Source organism: Branchiostoma lanceolatum, chromosome 5 (assembly GCF_035083965.1).
Source record: "Branchiostoma lanceolatum isolate klBraLanc5 chromosome 5, klBraLanc5.hap2, whole genome shotgun sequence".
Taxonomy (NCBI): domain Eukaryota; kingdom Metazoa; phylum Chordata; class Leptocardii; order Amphioxiformes; family Branchiostomatidae; genus Branchiostoma; species Branchiostoma lanceolatum.
Genome location: NC_089726.1, coordinates 4,439,059 through 4,463,800, shown reverse-complemented (window position 1 = coordinate 4,463,800; position 24,742 = coordinate 4,439,059). Strand labels below are relative to the sequence as shown.

The window sequence follows — 24,742 nt, the reverse complement described above, 5'->3', positions numbered from 1 at the left end:
CATGGGACCTCCAACCGTCACAACCAACGATTTGTTTTCCCGCCGCTAGCGAGGTCTTTGATAGTTCAGGTGTTCATTTTATGTATTTGGTTAATGTTTTCAAAATTCCATCTTACATCAGCAGCAATATATAAATAGATTTATATGGATGATGAAAGAAGTAGCATCGAAATGCAAAGAAAATGTTTATCTTTTCGAGTATGTGGATGTAATTCAAAACTTGAATATTTTAGCAAAATCATTACTTACTTAACATGCCGATTGATCTACCGTGTATATGCTTCTATATAGTCAGCTGTTTTCCTATATCTGTAGTGTAACCTCAATCGTGGATCCTGAGCAATTTTTCAGGATATAGATATTTCAATGCAGTAGACAATGAAATATTCAATTAGTAACAGTCAGTCACAGCAATTTTTCAATTAAGAAATGAATTCAACCAGCTAGTATGGATAAACGTTTATAAAGTAAGGACCCTCGCGCGTTGCGAATGCTACGAGGCGTTGGCTTGTCTTGTTTTTCGTGAAGATAAACTTTCATATCTTTTGGTACCATACCTAAATATTCCAAATTTCAAAAATCGCAGAGCAATGTGTAAACTTCGTATCAGTGACCATCCATTACATATAGAATCTGGCAGGCATAGCCGTACCCCGCTACACGACAGAATATGTACATTTTGTAATAACTCTTGTATTGAAGATGAAATGCATTTCTTACTAGACTGTGTATTGTATGAAGAAGAACGTCAGTCACTGTTCAAATTAATTCAGCTTGACAAGAGATGTAAAACAATATCAAAGCAAAATACTTTTAGACACTTGATGTCATGCAAAGATGTTAATGTGATGAACGAAGTATGTAATTATGTAGCCATATGTTTTAAAAAGAGAGAAGAAGCCACTAGAACCTAGATATACAGTAGGACATTTAGAATAGTGCTTAGAAGTATATTTAGACGTTAACATCATTTTTTTATATTCTCTCAATTACCCTATGTATGGCCCCTGTGGCCCCATGTGCATCTATCCCCCCGGGGAACGAACATGCAATAAAGATTATTATTATAAAGGTAATCTCTGAAAAGTTCTTCATTTTGGCATTTTGATTCTACGTCTTCTCTTTGAATGCTAGAAACATAAAATCTCTACGTGTTCCTCAAGACCCCTCTCACTGGCGGCGCCGCTGTGTCCTAAACTGGATCTTTGTTATCCGTGACATAACAATGAGAATATCATTCAAAACGTACAGGTATGACCAAAAAGACAACAAAACACACAAAGTGTGCCGCGGGTTCAGTGAGATGGGGGCTTCATGGATGCGTTTAAAGATGTTTTTTTTGGATTTGTCATTGAAAGCTCTTGCGGCAGTTTCTACCTCCCAAAGAAAATTCAATAAAACCTCCCATGCTGCTATCTATCTATTACGGCAACCTCCTCACGTTCGGATAAAGTGATTTTGTGTTCAGCTTTACGCTCTATTTATCTCCGCCTTATAGAATTCTGCTCACAAAGGATGAACGGGCTGATGCACTCTTGACCTACTTCATCCACACAGTGTTCTTCCGCTCGGGTTTAGTATGCGGAGGTCGGTATCATTCTGGTCTGTTAGAAGAGCACATGGTGGAGATTATGGGATGCAATGCACACACAAACATTCACACACACATACATACACACATATGTAGCCACATTGATATAATTACAAACACACAAAAATGCATGCACACATACAGACACCGACACACATACAAGTACACACACGCGTACAAATACATATCATATACAAATAAACACCCGCCCACATTTATACATACACACGCACACACACACACACACACACAGACTCACACGCACACACACATACACATACACACACACGCGCGCACACACACACACAAACTCACACGCACACACACATACACACACACACACATAAACAGGTACACACACACATGCATACACATACATACAAACACACACACACACACATACACACACACACGCGCGCGCGCCCGCGCACACACACTCACAAATGCCCTCACAGAGCCAACCAGTATTGCAGTTTCCCGGTCTGAAGCAAAAAGTCATTTCGTTGCAAACCAACCAACAACGCTGAGAACTTAATCTCCTTACTTTGCGTTTGCCAAAAGATCGATGTCAGTCCATATGTCCCGGTCTGACCAGTACCAGCAGTACTCTGCGATAAGGTACCGGAATAACCAATGTTTCATTACACAACAAGGACATCGCGCCGTTGCCTTGGATACGGTAAACCCCTGAGCTGAACCCTACCTCAGGAAAATCAGCTGTATAGATGCGCACATCACAGGTCGGCACGCCGCCGGTAAAATACCGAGTTTAGGACAGCCAGGGGGAACGATTCCCGTCTCATTATTTATCTCATGGTAAAGGATTCAACTTTGCTTAAACATAAAGTGAAGTTAAACAATTTCGACCAGCTTTCTGGTCTTTTTTTTTAGGACAACGCAGAGGGACGGGGGCGGTATGCGCTTCGAACAACCTGTGACCCGTTCTACACGTGACCGATGGTGTGACGTCAGCAGTGGATAAAAGGTGGTTGATGTCTGTAGCGTCCTCCGTCCCAGTTCAATGACAGGTTACAACTATGTTTTCACAAGTAGAAAGAGGCAACTTGTACTGGGTATAAAGATTTAACTTCCATAGAAATGTCTTTAAGATTGCGAACCATCTCACGATACACCGAAACTTAACGGATTATATGTCTCCCGGAGAAAGCATGTCAAAACTATCATTGGGTTTGTTTATTTATTTATTGGTTTTGGCTAATTTGGACACACAGCCAGGGCTGCCCAACTAGCCTGAGGCTATTACAAAGGGCTAGCCCTGCTGACAGCACAACGGCCTATTACAATGTTCTAAATACATGTACATCTATCGTATGTAATGATTAGAAAGATAAATAACGTCTATAATGGTATCTACATAGGGAGGTCAGGATCAGTACGTCATAAACTAAGTATATATGTATGAATCGCCTAAACAGTTCCAGAGTTTCCTTTTGAATGAGGCAGTCGTGTGGGCGCCGCGAGTGTCAGTAGAGAGTTTTCCAGAGTGATGTTGCTCGGTAGGAGAATGTTCTCTCACTGGCCTCTGGCGGTTTATCTTTGGGTTATGATAAATGTAAACGTTTATCTATTTTCTTTAGAATTTACATCTGAAGAAAAGGCCTGGCTCATTTTATTGTACAATGAACTAGTTTATTTCCACGTCCTCGACTTAGGCCTTCGTCGTTAGCAAACATTTTGGATCGATAGTTCGACTGAGGATTGTTCCCAAGACAGCGCAACACGGACAGAGCTCATTTATCTCACTGATACAAGCAAAAAAGGCGGTTCAGGCATAGCATTTTTTGGCACCATTCAAGCGAAACTTTTTTTCAATCTTAACTTTAGTATTGTAGTGTTCTTCGTATGCGAGAAATCATCATCAGCATCATTATCTTCATGTCCCAACGGTGTCACGTAAAAACGCTCTAATCCGCATAGAATGGACAGTCATAACTTCTGGTATCTCTCATATGGCTCTGTCTTTGTCTTGTTCCTACGATGTGAAAATATTTCTTCTTTCACTGTAACGTCCCTAATCAGGATACCAGGGCGGTCTGCAGTGGAAAGGTAATATACTATATGTGTGCAAACTTCATGTACCTGTGTCATTACGGCTTTAGCTACTGCAGAAGCCACATTGCCGAAACTGGCCTGGTCGACAGACTGAATAAAAGTTCTAAACGAGAACTACGCGGCTCCAAATATCTTACTGAGGGAGGACTGCAGTGCGATAGATGGCGATTAATTGGGGAACAAATCCACTCCACTACACACTTCATCTCCTGAACTAGTTCATCTTTAGAAAAAAATGGGATTTCGAATGCTTGAATTTCTGTCCATCTTTAAAAAAAACTGGTCTTAGACAACTAAAGATATATCTTACCGCCTAAAGATGCTGACATCGTCAAGAAAGCACTTAAGTTCCCTCATATTTCAAACGTGTCGTAAATTGTTCGGTGTCCTTGGGTAGGGCCTCTCTCTCATTGACATAGAACTGAGATCGATAGTCCGGTGTAAGGAATTTCCCCAAACAGCGACACACGCCTAGAACCGTCCAATATCTTACTGTAACAAGCTGCCTGCCTTGGTGCCTCTCCGGCCGCCCAATAATTATACCCTAATCCTCGGCGGCTTTGCGGCTTTTGTATCCAATATCCGAGCCGGGTTATATAACTCTCGTCCGTCCTTGGGAAAAAGAGCTGACCATGTCTGGCCAATTTGGCAGGTAATGGCTCATCTGATGTAAACAGGATGACCACAAAGCATCGAGGTCGAACTGGTGGTTTTCGGTTCACGTATTTAACACGCCAGGGAGCACGTTACCTCCGTGAGGGGAGGTTTTGTTTTTGGTGTCTCTGTTTGTCGTGTATGAGGTAGCTTTAGGGCGCCAAACCTCTGCACGTTAAAGAACCCAACACACTTATCGAAAAGAGTGGGGGTGACCCGGTGTGCTTGGCCAAAAACGCGAGCCGTAGCAAAGCCGCATTGCACTACTAGCTAACGAAAAAGCGCCATGCTTCGTCCTCAGTCTGAGGTTCGACTGCTTTACCTATACCTTTACCTTGTTTGCTTGAGTGTCCGCAGCGTTTCTAATACCGTAACAGTAGAGTGACAGGAAGTAAAAAGGAAAATGGTGTCATCTCAGACTGGCAGGAAGTGGAGGTTAGATTTGTATAGAGGTTCCGTTTTCGGTGTGTCTATCTGTTTATTGGCTTGTGTGTCCGTAGATAGTTATTTGAATACAGAAGAGGGGCGGGCAGTGAGGAGGATAATAGTGTTTTCTCAGACTGGCAGGAAGTGGAGGTCGGATTTGAGGTCAAAATGGTACCCACCGCAGGCAACGTCGGGGACAACTGACAGGAAGTTAGGTCAAAGGTCCTAGAAAGGTCCCAAAACAGGTTATCACATTCTTTATACATCATTCCAAAATCGAGACCGAATTACCCATGTGTCACTATATTGTAAATTAAATACTGTTACATTTTGTAGTTAAAATTGTTGTATAGACTAGCCTTATACTTTATAGTATTGTTGATCTGATGCCGTTCATCAACCATGTGTGATTGTTGAGCAATAAGGTTTATTCATTTCCTGTCTTCATATTCCTGCTATATTGATGTCTGTTGCACTATGACAGCCAGAGGGAACGCATAAGACAGAATCAGGGACAAATTCACAATAATGAATTAAACAAGAAATTATAAACCTAAAAATATTTCACGTTGGTATGAGATCTTCAACATCTCGTTCTTGACATATTCTCATTTGGTTGCGTCGCCCTATGATCTCTATTTGCGTGTTCACGCCTTCAGTGCTGAACTGAGGTACTAGGAAATGCAGATTTATACAGAACGAAATAGCATTCTATGATCACACTGCCAGAGGGGTGGTAGCGAAAATAGAGGTTACATAATTTATTGGCCGTTACATAATCTATTGGCCGTACAGAAAGAAAGAAAGACAAATGTACTGTAGAACCACACAAATGTGCATGTTTTAACAGCTTGATGTTTGATAATAAAATTGTCTTCTTACTGCTCCAAGACAATAATGAAAGAATCAGCGTTCTTGATGATTAAAAGCTCATGTATATTCTCCGTGAAACATTTAGTTTTCTTTTAAATTTATCAAAAAGAGAAGATAAGACAGAAAAACAAGGCTACAAACCGACAGACAAACTGGGCTCAATTGGAATCATTTATTGCAATAAATGACCCTCTGTTCCAAGATTACATCGATAGTAATTTACACTTTACACATGTCACAAGTGTGAAGTTCCAATTATTTACAATATATATGTTGTTTGTATCAAGGCCATGCATGTTTGTGTATGCTGTGTTATAGTGTGTGTGTATGTGTGTGTTTGTGTGTGTGTGTGTGTGTGTGTGTGAGAGAGAGAGAGAGAGAGAGAGAGAGAGAGAGAGAGAGAGAGAGAGAGAGAGTGTTTGTGTGTTTGTGTGAATCTATAGAGTTCAGTACTAATAACAGGTTGCTTGCTTGTGTGCAACATAACTAAATCAGTTTGGTCGAATGCTGGATGATTGATCCTAATTCTAAACACCCGAGGCGTCGTCTTGCAATCCGTGTTAGAAGAGAAATTTTGTACTGTAAAAAAGCAGTATTCTCATCGATCAAAAATGTCCCCTGGAAATCTTTACCATAACTGCAATATTGCGGTGTTCTGCATCAAGAATAGATGCGTTTGGGTGCGAATAGTGTTCAGGAACATTGTGTTTGACAGGTTTTGTGTTCAGTATCAAGGATGGAGACAATGAATTTGTTTGAGTGTGTTTCATGTGTGTTTCATATGTAAGGTTGTGTATTTCAATAGCTTCAAGCACCAAGGACAGATCGCTTGGTTCTGTGTGTGCATTCTGAATGAATTTGTTGTCAGCAGTATAATGTCTTCTGATAAGTTCATGGATCAAAAGCGTAGCCTGGCAATCTTTACTAGAAGTGCAATTATGTTTTAGGTTAGCTGTTTTATATCTATTGTAAGATTAGACGTTTTTGACCCAATACATCGTCTTACAATTCACTCCTCGGCTAACCAACGTATCCATCCGATCAGGTGTTTGTCATCCTTTAATAACAGGATAATAACAAACCATCGTCCTACACGTTTATTCATACAATTGTTTTCGTGAACACCAAGATAAAACAAAGTATTTACAAAATCCTGTATTGAATATGACTTCCAGCAGTCACTTTTTTGTTTATTTGTTTATTCGCACGTAAAAAGTACATATTGAACATAAATGAACAGTAAATGATCATGAATAAAAAAGACATGTAGGAGAAACCAGAAACCTTCACAGTTATCCGTGTTTCCCCTTAGCTACGATTGATTACGTCATGATATCAATCTAACCTAAGTAAATAAAGTCAGACGAAAAAAGGTAATCATTATAGATAGATAAGTGAATAAGGAAAACCAACAGTCTAAATAATTACTAACTAAAGAAATAATGCAAATGACATATCAAATTTACAGAAGTGAAAAAAAAAAGAAATGTTCGCGGTTGTTTTTTGTCCAATGCTATAGCAGCGTGGGACTATAGCACTGCCGTGAAATTAAAACCACCGCGAATACCAAATTTTCCCCTTAGCACGAAATAAAAACCACGCGAACTTAAATGTACAGTATTACATAACTGGTTATTTGCTATCAAAAGTACATAGTGGAATAGGTGCCAAATGTTTCGCAAATGAATGAACATAAAAAAGAAACAAGGAAAACAAACAAATCAGGAGGATGTGGTTGCCTGGTTGGGATAATTTCAGGTCACTACCATGCTAGAGCAACCATGCTAGAGTATACTGTCGACATATAATATTAGTGATAGAAATGGTTGGAATATGCATTTCATACACAGATAGATATATTGTAACTTCAAAGATCTTTTATGACGCACACTAGCTTATCTGTATTTACCTTGAGCATTATTTGAAGGGTACAGTTAACAAATCAATAGCATGTGTTAATGAAATCCAGCTGTCACAATGTGCAGGTTAGGATATGTCTGTATCAGAGGCTTCTATAAACAATAGTATCGTACAAAATGTATTTACTTATTTATTTGTATATCTAATATCTATCTGTAGAATAACACTCATAAAAAATAATGTAGCATTATAAAAGTATGTCGTATTACTAATAATATTGATGTTAACATCTTATTGTAAGTTTTATTTTCTTACATGATATCTTGGTAAGTACATTCCGTAACTGCCACATTTTCTAGTTTCTGATATTCGTCGTTTATTCGAGTTTTTGGGTCCAGGGGTTGGTAAGCTCCCTCCGCAACGTCGTCATCCCCTTCGACCTCAGGAACTTCATACTCATCATCGTCTTCACCAATTGATACAGCCAGACGAAGATTCGCGTCATCGTCGTCATCGTCGTCGGCAACCTCGTCATAGACTCGATTGTAAAGTGTCGGGCCTGTTCTAGTGCTTGGGTGGCGGCCGTCACTAGTCTCTTCAGCTGCCCTCGAAGCTGCAAAATTTCTAAATCAGAAAAAAAAAACATGGGAAAACATTTTACTCATATCTCCATTAAACTATGGAAAAAATTGTAAACGTTTTTTTGCACGGCACGCAAGCTCTTGGTTAATTGTTTGATTTTAGATCTGGTGTAGTGATATAGCAAGTGGCATCTAGTTTCATTTTGTTACTTTCACCAGGAAGGTTATGTTTTGGGAAGCGTGAGTTTGTGTGTGTCTCTGTCTGTTTTGAACACGATAACTCGAGAATGCCTGGATTGACTGTCTTGATATTTGGCATGTGGGTATGTCTTGATATACCAAGATGCTTAGACTGGGCCCCTAGAAACTTTCTAAGGTACTGCAGCGGAACTTCCGGTTTTGATATGTCATGTCCTGGACATGCTACGGTCGTGATTTGGAGTGGACGATAGGTCTTTGGAGGGAGATTAAGTCGTGTAGGTTTGGGCCCCTTGCCTTGTTTTTTTTAACTGCAGGGGCCAATTTTGTTTTAGACTTTGAAATGATAACTCAAGAAGGTGTTGACAAATCGTCATGATTTTTAGTATGTAGATAGATCAAGTGATGATGTACATAATCTATGCTAATAATGCAAATAGAAAACAATGTAATCAAGAATTGTTTATCACTTACTGTCTTTTCACAACAATGAAAGTCACTGCAGCAACGAGCCCTATCAGCAGGAGGGCTGCAACCACACCTACACCGACCACAGCTGGAGAGAGGAATATCGTCAACAAGGCAAAGCAGCGAGGCAAAAAATGGGTGTAATTCTACAATATTATTGCTAACTTCTTTATGACAGAAATGTGATTTCTTTATGTAACGTTGTGTCGGTTTAGGGCAGCAATGTTGTAAGTAGGAAATGAAGTAGAGGCAGCCTTGATTTGTATGGCATATTTCAACGTGCTGATAAAAAAACACGTCATGCCCCATAAAGTGTTCCTCCAATTCCATTAAGGTCTTTTTTGACTGCTCGCAATTTTGTTGGAAACTCCGCAACGAAATTGGCTTTTGATAAGATGATGAATTACTAACCTGCGACGGGTATGCTGATATAGTTGCCTGGAGAGTTAAAAAAAAAAAGATGATCATGAGTCATACTCAAGTCACGTAGTCAAGCAAAACGAGTGTTTATGTTAATATTTCATGTCAAAAAGTTGCAAATAGCAATTGAAAGAATACCTTTAGTGGGTTTGATTATAAACAAAACCACCCATTATTGTTGAAATTGTTCTATGAGATGAAGGGGGGTAGCTTCATGATTGCAACGTAAGGAAGGCATACAGTTGACAGCCACAATTTATCATTGCTAAAGACTATACTACGGAATAGTTGAATCAAGAAACTAAGTTTGCTAACAATACCTTCGAACAAGAGACGAAATGGAAATGAAACTATATGATCGCTAGTATCCACTGTAGCCCTTGACAGTTTGATTCTACGCGAGAAGTTAACAAAAACAAAGATATCAGTTGGTACCTGGCAATGGAGCTGTTGTGATGGGCAGGGAGTAACCACTGCTGCTGTATAGGGGCTGGGGAGGAAGGGGGAACCATTAACACTGTCTTTAGGAGTCAAGGGAGGCAAAATAAACATTGTCTTCGTAGATCACTATTGTAGACGAAATTTTGTACTTGGCAACGTGGACGAAGCAAAGTGTATGTAGAAATTAAAGACACGTCTTGCGTATTTCGTAAATTTTAGCTAACTTTTGGTCATTTAAGACTTGAAAGAATCTGCTGTGGCTTACCTGTGCCCCATCCTGTGGCCGGCTGCCATAAACCCTGTGTACTACGGTGTATCCTGTCCCAGGTTTGAGGGGGGAGTTGGTGTAGACTCCCTCATAGATGTCCTCTACAGACAGGGCACGCTTTCTCCTGCCCCCTCCTACACTTCCAGAGCATGACGTCTTCCTCCCATCACCCAGGAAGACGTATTTCTCGAAGTCTTCCCTGGAAAACAGGAAAACTTTAAGACAAGAAAATTACCACCAGAACAGATGTTTTTCAAACATACAGACTCGTAAGGATATTGTCCATTTTCTTAAAGATCATCTTGTATTCTTTCTTCCGTAACGGCCACTAGATTATGTAACCTCTATTTTCGCTACCACCCCTCTATCAGTGTGACTATAAAATGTTACTTCGTTCTGTTTAAATCTGCATTTTCTAGTACCTCAGAGAGTTAACACGGCGTGAAGTATTTTAGCTCTTCTTAATTTCTTGTTTTATTCATTATTGTGAATATTGATTCAAGAATGACTTTTTCAGAGGTTGCCTTCCAGATTTGGAAAACTCGTCAAACTCAGAAAATATTACAATAATTCGTTTAGCCTCACGCAAACTCCTTACACAAATCCTATCTTACCTACGGAAGGCCAAGGCCACATAGGCAGTTAAATTGTTGCCTGATGTATAATTTTTTTCAGACACCACCTTCAGATTGTCTACAGATGGCAGTGTCTTAAGGGACATTTCTTCCGTCATCTCCAAAACGAGCACCTGGTAACACCTGTATATAAAGGATATCAAATCACATCAATTAATAAATCATTAGACGAATAGATAAATAAAGTGATCAATCATCAATGAATGATTGAAGAGTAAAATGAATGAAGAAATTAATTACATTTTGATGAACTCAGCCAACTCAGATGAACTTTTATCCTATAGGAGCATTTTACAGTTTACAATAAACTCCGGAAGTCTTCAAATTTCATGAATGTTTTTAGCTTTTTTTATTCTCTTTCTTTCTCTTCCCCCCCCTCTCTCTCTCTCTCTCTCTCTCACTCTCTCTCACTCCCTCTCTCCCTCTCTCTTTTTCTCTCTCTATCTCTCTCTGTTTCCTTTTGGATTCTTTAATAGCTGGAGCTGGCAAGTCACATGATCTATATTGTCATAGTTTCGTTTTGCAATGTTCCAGCTACTTTCATCTACAGTATGGGGAGTACAGTACTTACTCCACCGGTCCTGTCCTCTCTGACACCTGTGACAGAGTGATGGGATAACCGTCGTGCTTGATAACCTCGGCCTGTTGTGGCATCTCTGGCGGAGCAGGCGTTCTGGGTTCTGTAAACAAAGAACCAAAGACTGTGATTTCTTTGCATAGATAAATGAATGAATGAATGAATGAATGAATGAATGAATGAAGCAGTATCATCGCGTCTTGCGACAAAGTCACCCAGCCCTTATGGGCTTATAGTCACAAGGATCGAGCTAGATAATACAAGTGTTACATGAATAAAAAGCTCACATACTTAAAGCTAAATAAAATCTTAGGAGACAAAGGTAGTACGTAGACAGTAAATGATAGAAAATTGACTTAAATACATTGGAAACATCGGGACAACTTAGTACACCGAGTCAGATCAAATGAAACATTGAGTGGCAACGAATACTAAATTAAGATTCACCCAAAAGTGATAATTATATCATCGAGAAAGGGGTATGAGTAAAGGTGGTGTATTTATTTTATACTATATTAGCTTTTTGTGTTGTATAACTGATAAACCACCACAAAATATCCTTGAACAGTTTCCACAGGTCTGTAACTCACTCGTTTACAAAATTCGTCTTCTTTGTACACAACCAGTGAGTTCAATAAACACCTAGCTGCAATGCAAAACAAAGATAACAATCAGTATTACCCCGAGGAAGGTGACACCGTGACAGACGGTCGATCGGCTAGGTATTAACTCGTTGTCTGTTTACAAAGAACTTTGTTATAATGGCCCAACAGCATAACAGACTTTTAGTACATGTACTTACTCCCCGGTGGCACCTCACACACACTGGTGTTGTCTGTGTATGGGCTGAACTCTCCCATCCCAGCGTACGTGGACGCCGTCATGTTGAACCTGTACCGGGAGTTCGGGGTCAGGAACTTCATGGGGAACGTTCCTATTCTCGCACTGGGGTTGAAATTATCCTGGCTGTACTCCACAGCCTGGGCGCCAGGGGGCGCGTCTACCCATATGGCAGTCAGGTGCACCTGCGATATGAAAATGGTACAAATTTAACCTAAAACATTTAACAACATTCCCGCAGTATCAGTACTGGTTATGACATTCTTTTGTATGTTGTTTGTCAGAACACTCGTCAGTTGAATGTTCCTTACATCAAAGTTATCAACTTAACTAATACACATGAAGATGGCACAGTCATGAAGGGTTACATTGCATACATCAAGATATCACAGAACCTCCAAATGCGATAGATTTGAGTTATTTCAGAAAGATGCTAAAAGTAAATGAATCGCTCTACCCCCATGGTGAAGGCTACTTATCAAAAAGTAAAACGTAATAGCTTCTTAACTACGTGGAAACCACACATCATACGCAAATAAGGTTACAAAAGTGAGGATTGTAAAACGGTGTTTGTAGAGGTGTGTACTGACTGTGTATTTTATGATGATGCCGTTAGGAGTCTCTGGTACGTCCCATTGTAGCACACATGCTGTATTGCTGGTGGACAGATACACGCCTCTCGGGGGACCAGGTACTGATGAACACATTGAAAGAAGTACTAGTAATCATATAGAAAAATAGCTAAACTTGTGTCATTCAATTTCATAACATGTTCTACCCACTACTTCGTTGCAATACTACAAAAAGGAAAGGCATTCCAGTTACAGAATGCCTTGAACAGAAACATGCATCTAAAAAAATTATGGATGCATCATGCACCGTGTTAATAAGAAAAAATATCGGTATAGCATTAAAATCATTCATTTAGACATTCTCTTCCTACACATGAAAAAAAAATACACATGAATTCTGTACGTACATCCATCACTGGTTGTCATGTTGGCTTTATTTTCATGCCCTCTACACGGACCAAGATTATACGGGACCACCTAAATGAGATGCAAAGGATATGTTATGTATAAGCTTTGCATTTTTTGAAATTCATGATTTCCGTCGATATGAGAGGATAATCAAAATGTGTGATATTGATGAAGACAATTTCTTATTGGTTACAACAGGGTCAACAGGAAACGGGTGAAGGAACACCCCATTACATTATCTTCAGATAATCATCCCACGACCATCACATGATAATCACATGGTCATCACATGATCATCACATGATCGTCACATGATCGTCACGTGATCGTCACATGATCGTCACATGATCATCACATGATCATCATATGATCATCATATGATCATCACATGGCCATCACATGAGCTGAGGTCCTTTCAAAGCATAGTTCATTCTGTAAAATTTGTCAATACACTATACCTACTCTGACAGTGTATTCTGTTGCTGGAACCAATCCGTGATAGTTCACTTGCAGGGTATCACCAGGAGGCACAGTGTTGTCTGCCACCATTGTCAGACCTCTGAATAGTTCCGCTATATAGTATAACAGTTCTCCATTAAGTGCTTCTGGTTCAGCCCAGGTGGCATGAAGGACAGTTGAAGAAACGTTGATAAGTTGAAGAGACCTGACAGGTGTGGGATCTGTAATATATTCAATATGACAGATGTCAACTTGGCATTGAACAAACGATAATGGTATTGCAGAAATGATGACATTCTGAAGATTGCTCCTTACTGGTCCATTTTTACATTCTATTATAGCACATTTTGCAAATAAGCTTTCGTTTTCGTACAAATATGAATACATTGTACACGCATGAAACAACGATACCAACAAAAAACATTTTGCATAAATAAAATGAACAACAGAGAGGATCACAATCTCACATCCAGGGTTAGTCCGTACAGTGACCCATTCGTGCCAGGCCCCCACACCATTGCTGACCACAGCTCGTACCGAGACCTCATAGAGAGTGTAAGAATGAAGATCTCCCAGAAAATACGTGGTCCTCATTGTTGCATCGCTGATGACTTGTGGTGACCATCCCGTACCCACAGGCCTGTAGCTGACGTCATAACCTGTGACGTCAGATTCGTGGTTTGTAGGTGGAGTCCATCGTAGGGTCAGCCGTCCTAATCCACAGGAACCACTGGCAGAGAAAGCCTGGACTTCACCAGGTACCAGCACGGCTGGGTCTAAAAGGATATCAAGAACATTCTTTGATACTCGAGCTCTCTTCTTGGTTTTAGTTAAAACATTGTAAATGTTTGAATAGCTTAACACATAGGTAGTTAGCTATCATAAACAGTTTGCCGTATAAAGGTGTTTTAAATTATGATTAAATAGGTTAGGGAATACTCTGTTAGCGAGTGCATGTTATAGCAGAGTATCAAAGTGGGCAAACGACAATATAGTGCTTTAACTCGCATGACTATAACGTAAGTTTTGCCTGTCATGCTGGATTGTTAAACATGGAACTTATAAGGTTTGAATTCGTTTATGTCGTTACAGTCATACAAATATGACACGAGTGTCTCCACTATGACCGTGGCGTCACTAAGAAGCATGCACGCACAGGTTCAACTAACATCAGCTGGCATTGTTGCTGTGACGTCATATTATTATTATATTTATCATTAAAACGCTTTCATGCGTTATTACCTATATCACAGTGGGCACCAATTGAATTGAATTGGTCTGAGTCAATCATTACCTTCGCCGGGAATGTATGCATTCGCGGTAAGGTTATGTTATCGGTTACGCCAGCTGTAAAGTGGGTCCGTATGTATGTCGAGATCATAAGTCGAGAGAACTTTGACGGATCTTGCTGATTTTTGGTAGGTAAATGGCGGTTGTGGGAACAAAGGTCGAGTTCGAAAATGGTTAACCTGGCGTTTTCCTAAAGTGCTCCAATGGACTTTTTTTGTTAGTGTGTTTGTATGTAGACAACATAACTCGACGTATTGATGATGGATCTGCATGATTTTTGGTGGGTACGTAGAGATTGTGAAAACGAAGCTCAAGTTCAAAAATGGGTCACCTGGCATTTTCCTGCGGTACTGCAGTGGGCTGTTTATGTATGCGTATTTGTTTGTTGACAGGATAACTCGAGAAGTTGTTGATGGTTGTGCATGATATTTAGTGAATAGGTAGATTTATTAAAGGGGAAGGTCAAGTTCGATGATGGGCCTCCTAGCGGGTACTTTGGGTACTGCAGTGTAGCTTCAAAGTTTTAGGTCGAATTTTCTGCAAGTGCTACGGTCATGATTTTTGTGTGGTAGATAGTCCATGCCACATGAAGTACGTTGTGCACGTTTGGGCCCTCTAGCGGCTTGTTTGGAGCTGCAGCGGGTGTTTTTAATTTATTTGTTTTGACCTTTGGACATGAATAACTAGACTTCTGGTCAACGGATCGTCTTGATTTATGGTATGTAGATAGCTCGATTAATGATTTACATAATTGAATATTCATTATGCAAATCAGGAACTAATTTGCATAATTAACAAGGAAAGTTTATAAATCTGCTGCCTTTCAAATTAGGACTCTCAAACATGTGACATATATAGCTGAAAAAGAGAGAGGTATCGATAGATACCAATAGTGCTAATAGCTACCTATTTTGCATAATTAATGAGAAAATACTAATTGAAAATACCACAATAGTAAATGATTGGAATTTCATTCTTGTATCATTAGGAAGCTAAGTAAAGGTGAACAATATCAGACAAAAATCATGCATGACAAGGCCTCATTAACATAATTTATAAGGAAATGTCTACAATTCCCTTTCAATTTGCTATTTTTAAGTCTATTTATTCAGGTTAAATTGCACTGACAGGTGACCTAGTTTACCGGAGCAGGCTCCCTGTGAGACGTCCCTGGAGGACACATGTGATACTTTACTTGCCTGGTGCAGGGCTCTGTTTTGGGGTCAGGGAGGTCACAGCAGCCTTACGATCTAACGCTCTCCCTGTTGGAAGGTATAGGTTTGATAAAAACTGATTGATATTTCGACTATGAAAATATGGGCATAATTGAAGCAAATACATTGCCAACAAATTGCCTTATTTTCTGTAGTAAAGATAAAAGTTATGATACCAATTAAGCAAAAATATTCTTACAGTGATTATTTTTATAAATCTTGGGAGAAGTCGTGTAGGTATAGGTATGGGTTTGTTTTAAACTTTGAAAGAGAATACTAGTAACTCAAGAAGGTGATGACGGATCGTCATGATTTGTAGGGATGTACATAGTTTGAGTGATGATTTACATGATCGTATAAGAATCATGCAAATCAGGATCTGTGATGTGAAAAAGTATACAAACCCTTGCATTCCATTGTAGTCAAACACGTGACATGTAACTGAGAAAGAGAGGAATATTGATAGATATCAATTATGCAAACGAATACCTAATTTGCATAATTTATGACAAAATACTATAATTCCAGAGTGGTAAATGATGGGATTTCATTCTTGTGGCATTTGGGAGATAATCAAATGTGGACGTTATCATACATAAATCATGATGGCCTCATTTTCATAATATATGAGGAAATGCTACAATGGCCCTCTTTTCTAAGATTTTACTTTAATGCTGTGTTTTGTGTAGAGAAAAGGATCACTTGAAATTCATGCAATTGAGGACCTTATTTACATACTGAGTGATAAGCATTCACTCGAAAAGGCTAACATCAGTCGGCGAAGGTATGAGGTCGTGGAACTCTAGTTTTAGCTATTGTTTCACTTTTTCGTGATTGTTTATGCCTTTCACCCCAAGGTTGTGTTACTTGCGAGATTAGGCAGCAAGAGTCATGCCAGAATCTTCAAATGAAGCGGGGCCATGGCTTACCTTATACCATCATCAAATAATGGGAGATGTTCTTCTAATGGCCGTGATGAGAAGGTTAAACGATAATATGTACAAGTAAATGCAGGTACAATATTCTAGCATGAACCAAGGCTTGCATGAACTGATAGCGATTTTGACACATTTGGGAGTTCTGCAATCCTGCTGCAACGCCACCGAATGATGAGATGTATAGCATCAGTCATTACAGTCCTGAGGAAGATAGTAGACAGGTATAGACACGTTGGCACGTCATAACATTTTATAACAGCATTTTATAAGATAAACAGTAAGAATCTGGGCAAAACTCGGTACTGGCCTTGATCACAGTTAGTTCCAGTCCATCCAGGTGCGCACTGGCAGGTGTAGGTAGCGCTGCCTGCAGGTGATGTGTTTGTACAGTTGGCTCCATTCTTACACGGCTGACTCACACACTCATCTACGTCTAGAGCGGAAAAATAGGAGTCTTCATTTTATGTTTTTGTGATAATTATAAAATAGTTAACGCACAACATACGAGATCTCAGAGCCTAATTGCAGCAACGGGAAAAGATTTAAGAAACATTTTTGTGTGAGCATGAAAATTCTATGTATGAAGCATCCAATGCAAGTACATGCATCAGGGTTTCGGGTACAGGAATGTTTTAGGGGCGATATAGTAGATGACTGTCAACACAAATATACGACCCCTAAACACTATCATATACCCAGATGGCGTCGACCAATCAGCAGAAGTCCCCATTACATGTTATTTATGACGCCATAATGTCATAGAAGTGCCACAAGTGGTGTTGAATGAATCTCAGGTGTTTTTAATTTATTTGTTTTGACCTTTGGACATGAATAACTAGACTTCTGGTCAACGGATCGTCTTGATTTATGGTATGTAGATAGCTCGATTAATGATTTACATGATTGAATATTCATTATGCAAATCAGGAGCTAATTTGCATGATTAACAAGGAAAGTTTATAAATCTGCTGCCTTTCAAATTAGGACTCTCAAACATGTGACATATATAGCTGAAAAAGAGAGAGGTATCGATAGATACCAATAATGCTAATAGCTACCTATTTTGCATAATTAATGAGAAAATACTAATTGAAAATACCACAATAGTAAATGATTGGAATTTCATTCTTGTATCATTAGGAAGCTAAGTAAAGGTGAACAATATCAGACAAAAATCATGCATGACAAGGCCTCATTAACATAATTTTTAAGGAAATGTCTACAATTCCCTTTCAATTTGCTATTTTTAAGTCTATTTATTCAGGTTAAATTGCACTGACAGGTGACCTAGTTTACCGGAGCAGGCTCCCTGTGAGACGTCCCTGGAGGACACATGTGATACTTTACTTGCCTGGTGCAGGGCTCTGTTTTGGGGTCAGGGAGGTCACAGCAGCCTTACGATCTAACGCTCTCCCTGTTGGAAGGTATAGGTTTGATAAAAACTGATTGATATGTCGACTATGAAAATATGGGCATAATTGAAGCAAATACATTGCCAACAAATTGCCTTATTTTCTGTAGTAAAGATAAAGGTTATGATACCAATTAAGCAAAAATATTCTTACAGTGATTATTTTTATAAATCTTGGGAGAAGTCGTGTAGGTATAGGTATGGGTTTGTTTTAAACTTTGAAAGAGAATACTAGTAACTCAAGAAGGTGATGACGGATCGTCATGATTTGTAGGGATGTACATAGTTTGAGTGATGATTTACATGATCGTATAAGAATCATGCAAATCAGGATCTGTGATGTGAAAAAGTATACAAACCCTTGCATTCCATTGTAGTCAAACACGTGGCATGTAACTGAGAAAGAGAGGAATATTGATAGATATCAATTATGCAAACGAATACCTAATTTGCATAATTTATGACAAAATACTATAATTCCAGAGTGGTAAATGATGGGATTTCATTCTTGTGGCATTTGGGAGATAATCAAATGTGGACGTTATCAGACATAAATCATGATGGCCTCATTTTCATAATATATGAGGAAATGCTACAATGGCCCTCTTTTCTAAGATTTTACTTTAATGCTGTGTTTTGTGTAGAGAAAAGGATCACTTGAAATTCATGCAATTGAGGACCTTATTTACATACTGAGTGATAAGCATTCACTCGAAAAGGCTAACATCAGTCGGCGAAGGTATGAGGTCGTGGAACTCTAGTTTTAGCTATTGTTTCACTTTTTCGTGATTGTTTATGCCTTTCACCCCAAGGTTGTGTTACTTGCGAGATTAGGCAGCAAGAGTCATGCCAGAATCTTCAAATGAAGCGGGGCCATGGCTTACCTTATACCATCATCAAATAATGGGAGATGTTCTTCTAATGGCCGTGATGAGAAGGTTAAACGATAATATGTACAAGTAAATGCAGGTACAATATTCTAGCATGAACCAAGGCTTGCATGAACTGATAGCGATTTTGACACATTTGGGAGTTCTGCAATCCTGCTGCAACGCCACCGAATGATGAGATGTATAGCATCAGTCATTACAGTCCTGAGGAAGATAGTAGACAGGTATAGACACGTTGGCACGTCATAACATTTTATAACAGCATTTTATAAGATAAACAGTAAGAATCTGGGCAAAACTCGGTACTGGCCTTGATCACAGTTAGTTCCAGTCCATCCAGGTGCGCACTGGCAGGTGTAGGTAGCGCTGCCTGCAGGTGATGTGTTTGTACAGTTGGCTCCATTCTTACACGGCTGACTCACACACTCATCTACGTCTAGAGCGGAAAAATAGGAGTCTTCATTTTATGTTTTTGTGATAATTATAAAATAGTTAACGCACAACATACGAGATCTCAGAGCCTAATTGCAGCAACGGGAAATGATTTAAGAAACATTTTTGTGTGAGCATGAAAATTCTATGTATGAAGCATCCAATGCAAGTACATGCATCAGGGTTTCGGGTACAGGAATGTTTTAGGGGCGATATAGTAGATGACTGTCAACACAAATATACGACCCCTAAACACTATCATATACCCAGATGGCGTCGACCAATCAGCAGAAGTCCCCATTACATGTTATTTATGACGCCATAATGTCATAGAAGTGCCACAAGTGGTGTTGAATGAATCTCAAGTGGTGATGAATGAATCTCAGGTGGTGTTTAATGATGTTGACTAATCCAAATGAGCTTTACACATGACATGAGCGGTGAATAATGATGTTGACCTATCAGAAGTACACACAAAGGGGGGGGGGGGTGATGATAATCATTCATCCCTTCTGGGTGTCCTATAGAGTAGAGTAGATTTAGAAAAAAGCAGCACCTCGTCTCAACTAAACATTTTTTTAAAATTCTAATGTTGAATAACTATATATATGTTTATTCATGTATACATGTATACAAAATTTAGTTGACACCAAAACTTCCTGTAGTTATAGTGACCATATCTGCATATATGAGGACCACCTGACCTTTGTTTTTATTGCTGGTGATCCCTTAAGTTGACGTTTTGTGCTTATTTTTCCGTTGAGCTGAGCAATACGAATTCGGTATATAGTGGATACTTGTCTACCATCATCATTTTCTCCAACTCCCTTGAATGGTCACAATATACATGTTTGACAGCTCTTCTTGGTGTACGTACCGTCCTGACAAGACTGTCCCGTCCACCCTGCCTCACACCCTCCAAATCTGCACATCCCATTTTCAATGTCACATTCCTCTGGTAAGTAACAGTGACAGGTTCCAGTACAGTCTGGGCCAAACATCCCCTCATCACAAGCTAAAAACATTAACAGAAAAGGAAACAATAAGAACAAGATTGGCAACATAAAAAGATGTTGCCATGGCGACGGTGGTCTCTGATAACGTCTTCGTTTTTAGCCCACATGCAAATAAGGACCTCGTACAAATCATATCAGTCGATCACCTTCTCTACCAAAATAACACAAGTTGTCCAATGTATGAAAATCTTGTTTTCAAAAAGATATCGTACCATTTCCTCATAAATTATGTAAATGAGGCCCTCTATGCAAGATTTTTGTCTAATAGTGGCCACATTTAGCATGTTCAGAAGACGAAATTTGAAAAGTGAAAGTTCCCCTGCAGTACCATAGAAAGTTGCTAGGGGGCCCAAAATCCAATCATTACAAGGTCTCCCACAGACCTACCCACCTACAAAATATGAAGACAATACATCCAGGCATTCTTGAGTTATCGTCCCATGGACTTTCACATTCCTGTACAATTCCTAGAATTCTTGCAATCTGCACACAATTTATCACACAAAATATCTCGAATCATTTCTCATTTCTCAGCATGCACTATTTCTTTCGATGTCCATGAGGGTTTCTATATTATTAGGGAAAAGAGTGAGTATATAATGTCCTATGAGAAGGTAAAGCTAGTCCCACACTAGAAGCCTTTTTGAGCCCATACTGGTAACTTGGGTTCTTATCCACTGTGTCTAGAGCACAGTAATTGGAAGGTTCCATCACCTTTTTTATACCTCCCCATCCAAAGTCAGGTACCCATTTTTTACACCTGTGTGAAGTGGGGAAAGTCGTGTAAGGTGCCTATCCCAAGGTTTTCTCTATATCTCGTGTCCGCTAGCCTAGCCACTCGGCTATTCAACGCCACACGGTGACGCCTATGACACGATTATGAGCTAAAAATGCAAGCCGCTAAAAAGAAGTATCATGTATCATGCCAGAAAGAGATGGTCTAGATCTGCTTCCAACCACTCTACACCTATACAATTTTTATCATTTACAGCTACATGTACCCGTAACCGTATACCTGTTTGACACTGTCCATCTTGATACCCGGGGGCACACCGAGGTCCAGTGCCAAAAGGACAGAACCCAAAAGTCTTGGAACAGACAGCACCGTTAGCACAATGTCCACACTGTTGATTGCAGTCCTCACCATAAAAGCCATCACCACATGCTACACGTGCATGTACAAGGCACAACAGAGGGGGAACAGAAAGGTAGGTAAGGTTAACTAAAAGGGTTTAATCAAAAGATAATGATATACTATACATAACACTAACGTTATATACATTATAAAAGTTTATGATATATTTAACAGAAACAACGGCAATAGGACCGGCCATAGTTTTTCATAGAAACCGTGTCTCATGAAAATTATGCAGTACAATGCCGTAGTGGTCATGGGAGAAAGAACAGGACAAAGGGAGAGAAAATGGTAAAACGATAAGAAGGAATGAATGAGAGAAACAAAAGGAAGAAAAATTTAAAGTGAAGAGGGCAATGTTTGTACAAAAATACAACTACATTTCTTTGTGACAAACAGCAAGAACAAAAAAAAACTTAACCACTTTGGAAGTCACAGTAACACTAGAAACAGTTACTAGTACCTGTTTGACATAGTCTACCCCTATACCCAGGGGCACAGCGAGGATTGTTGGTAGGACAGTGCCCAAAAGTTTTGTCACAGAAAGCACCATAAGAACACTGTCCACACCGCCTGCAGTTCTCACCATAGAAACCATCATCACATGCCTCTATAGTTCAACAAGAAAAAATAATCAACACCAGAAATTTGCAAATTAGAGAAAAGTACCTTCAAAAAATAAAAGAGAAAGGGTGAAAAAGATTGAAGACCCCATACCTCCGTGAATTATTGGTCGATCAACCGAAAACTCATGGTGTATTCTTCGTGTTCGAACAAAGCTCAAATTGCAGAATTATGTATTCTAGCTACCAACATGTACACAGATGAGCTTTCATTCGAATATCTAGAGTTTAAAATATGTTTTGGTACATCTTGTCTCATTAATCGATTGAGAAAGCATGATGTCATAGGCTACTTTGTACACTAGGCTTAATTCCAACTGTCCACAAAAGCTCTTGTACATCTTCATACCTCTGCGACATCTTTAGATCTTTTGTAAAAAAAATTCCGTCCTAAGGCTGTTCAAAAAATTGTACAAATGAAATTTGTACCGTAAAAAAGCTGAAATCGTCAATGATTGGTCCACGCTCAAAGTGACCTATCACTTCCGAGTAATGCGGAACCAAGAAATTGCAAGTAGATGAGCCCACCAAACTTCTACTTTACAGATCAATTTCCGAGTCAAAATGTGACATTGGCGAGGGAAAATTATAGATCATAAAAAATAGAGCAAAGTAGCGACCATAGCTGACTCTTACTTGCATTGATTTTTATTTCGGCTCAACCTTTCCGTAGTACTTCCTTAAAATGTTATTAATAAGAACAGTCATGATCTGAATTATGAAACAAAAAACATTTCTTTGCTACGCCTTTCACTTTCGCAGATCTACTCATAGATCATTTCTAATACAAACTTGGCCACAGCATGAAGACCTGCCGGTCAAGACGAGGCAGACGATGAGGACCCTATAGCATTTCCTTGAAATATTATCTTTTTAAATTCACTGTCGCAGATCGATTCGGAAATCGGTAATTTCTGATGGGATTGTGGTAGAAAACTTGAAGACTTACCAGTCAAGAAGAAGTGGAGGAAGACCAGAATCGTAGCTACAGGCCTTATGACCATCTTCGATTGCCAAACGTGACTAGACTGCCCGTCTTGTCGTCTCAAACGTCTTCCGCTAAAATCCAATGAACCCAGGCGTCTTCCACTTCCGTGTTGACTTAAGGTCTCACGTGACGCCAATTAGGCCGTCCCATTGGAGTTTCCGGAGATGTTTTACTTTCTATTGCAAGCACACTCGTTCTTTAGACAATGAAAAAATTGCCACCAAAATCTACCCTGGGGAGCGATATGTAATGACATTTAAAACTGCAATTACCTACCAGTCGCAATAGGCTCTCTGGTGCCGACAAAGCCCAACCGCAGTACTCAGGTCAAACAAGTATAACCCCCTTGGGTCAAAATAGCGTGTACGTCCCGATCTTGGATGCAGAAACTTTCCTGCCTTATCCTGTCAGACATGTACAAGCTTTCATCTCAAATGCTTCTTATATCAATTGGGATCGATCAAAGGCAAATTAAGATCGATTTAAACACCTGCTTTTGGGGCCCAATTATTTTTTTAGTAACCTTTTGGGCATCTAAACGCGGAGTAATTCAGGCATGAGATCTTAAGGTCTCATTCATGAGTTTTTCCTTCCCATAGATGTCTATATTATAATATGTGTTCTACATTGGCGGGTTTGTACTGAAACTACAGGGAATGTTAACAAATGCATATAATTAATTCTATGTCTCAGGATGTCTCACGTCAACGTATTGGCACCTGGCAGACGCATATTAGCGAAATGGTCAAATTTGACGTGAAAGCGCCACCTACCAGTTGTGGGACAAAGTACATAATCGTCAAGACAGGAAACAAAAATTAAACTTTTACCGACACTCGTGAGGTGTCGAAACAGTAACGTTGGTCGGTAGGTCAATATATTTAAACAAGGAAAGTTCTATATGTATGCTGTTTTTGTTTAAAAAAGCGGCATTCACAGTTGAAAATAGACCACCTATCGATAATCTCCTCACTCATTCTGTGGAGGCCCTGGGGAAAACACACTCCAGGAAGCTGACTTTCCCAAGGGCTCTATCCAGAGACACCGGAATTCATATGGAGGACCTGAGTGTGGCCATAGGCGCATGGATTTGTCCCGTCCCCCCCCCCCCGAGGGTCGATAGATGATGATGATGATGTGTCCACCTGACCTGGAGGCTCCCCAAGGCAGGGTATACTCGTACTAGAGCTTGTGATGGCCGTCGATTATAAATTGTTAAGGATATTGTTTGGGAGGCCACTCGGCGTAATGCATAGATAAAACCTGAATCTCTGCGCTACCGGAAAACCGTTCCGCTGAAGGGAATCCCTTCACTGTTATCAATTACAGAATTTGTCAATTCTGTAACTTAAATAAGGTAGAAGATGAAGTCCACTTTATTGTAGATTGTAGTTCATACGGCAACGATAGAAATGTTTATTATAATTATTATCTAGAAAAATGACACAATGACCAAACGAA

The 24,742-nt window shown here is 39.6% G+C and overlaps 1 protein-coding gene across 1 annotated transcript; it reads right to left on the bottom strand.

Annotated features, from left to right (window-relative positions):
* Positions 1-9,655: 9,655 nt before the first annotated feature.
* LOC136434840 (tyrosine-protein phosphatase 69D-like) lies at positions 9,656-12,948 on the bottom strand. Its single transcript, XM_066427913.1, has 7 exons — positions 12,885-12,948; positions 12,496-12,599; positions 11,868-12,090; positions 11,060-11,168; positions 10,468-10,611; positions 9,851-10,052; positions 9,656-9,661 (listed from the first exon to the last, which is right to left on the bottom strand). Exons 1-7 carry the CDS (start codon positions 12,901-12,903, stop codon positions 9,656-9,658), a joined length of 807 nt encoding a protein of 268 aa, XP_066284010.1. The 5' UTR covers positions 12,904-12,948.
* Between the last annotated feature and the right edge of the window lie 11,794 nt (positions 12,949-24,742).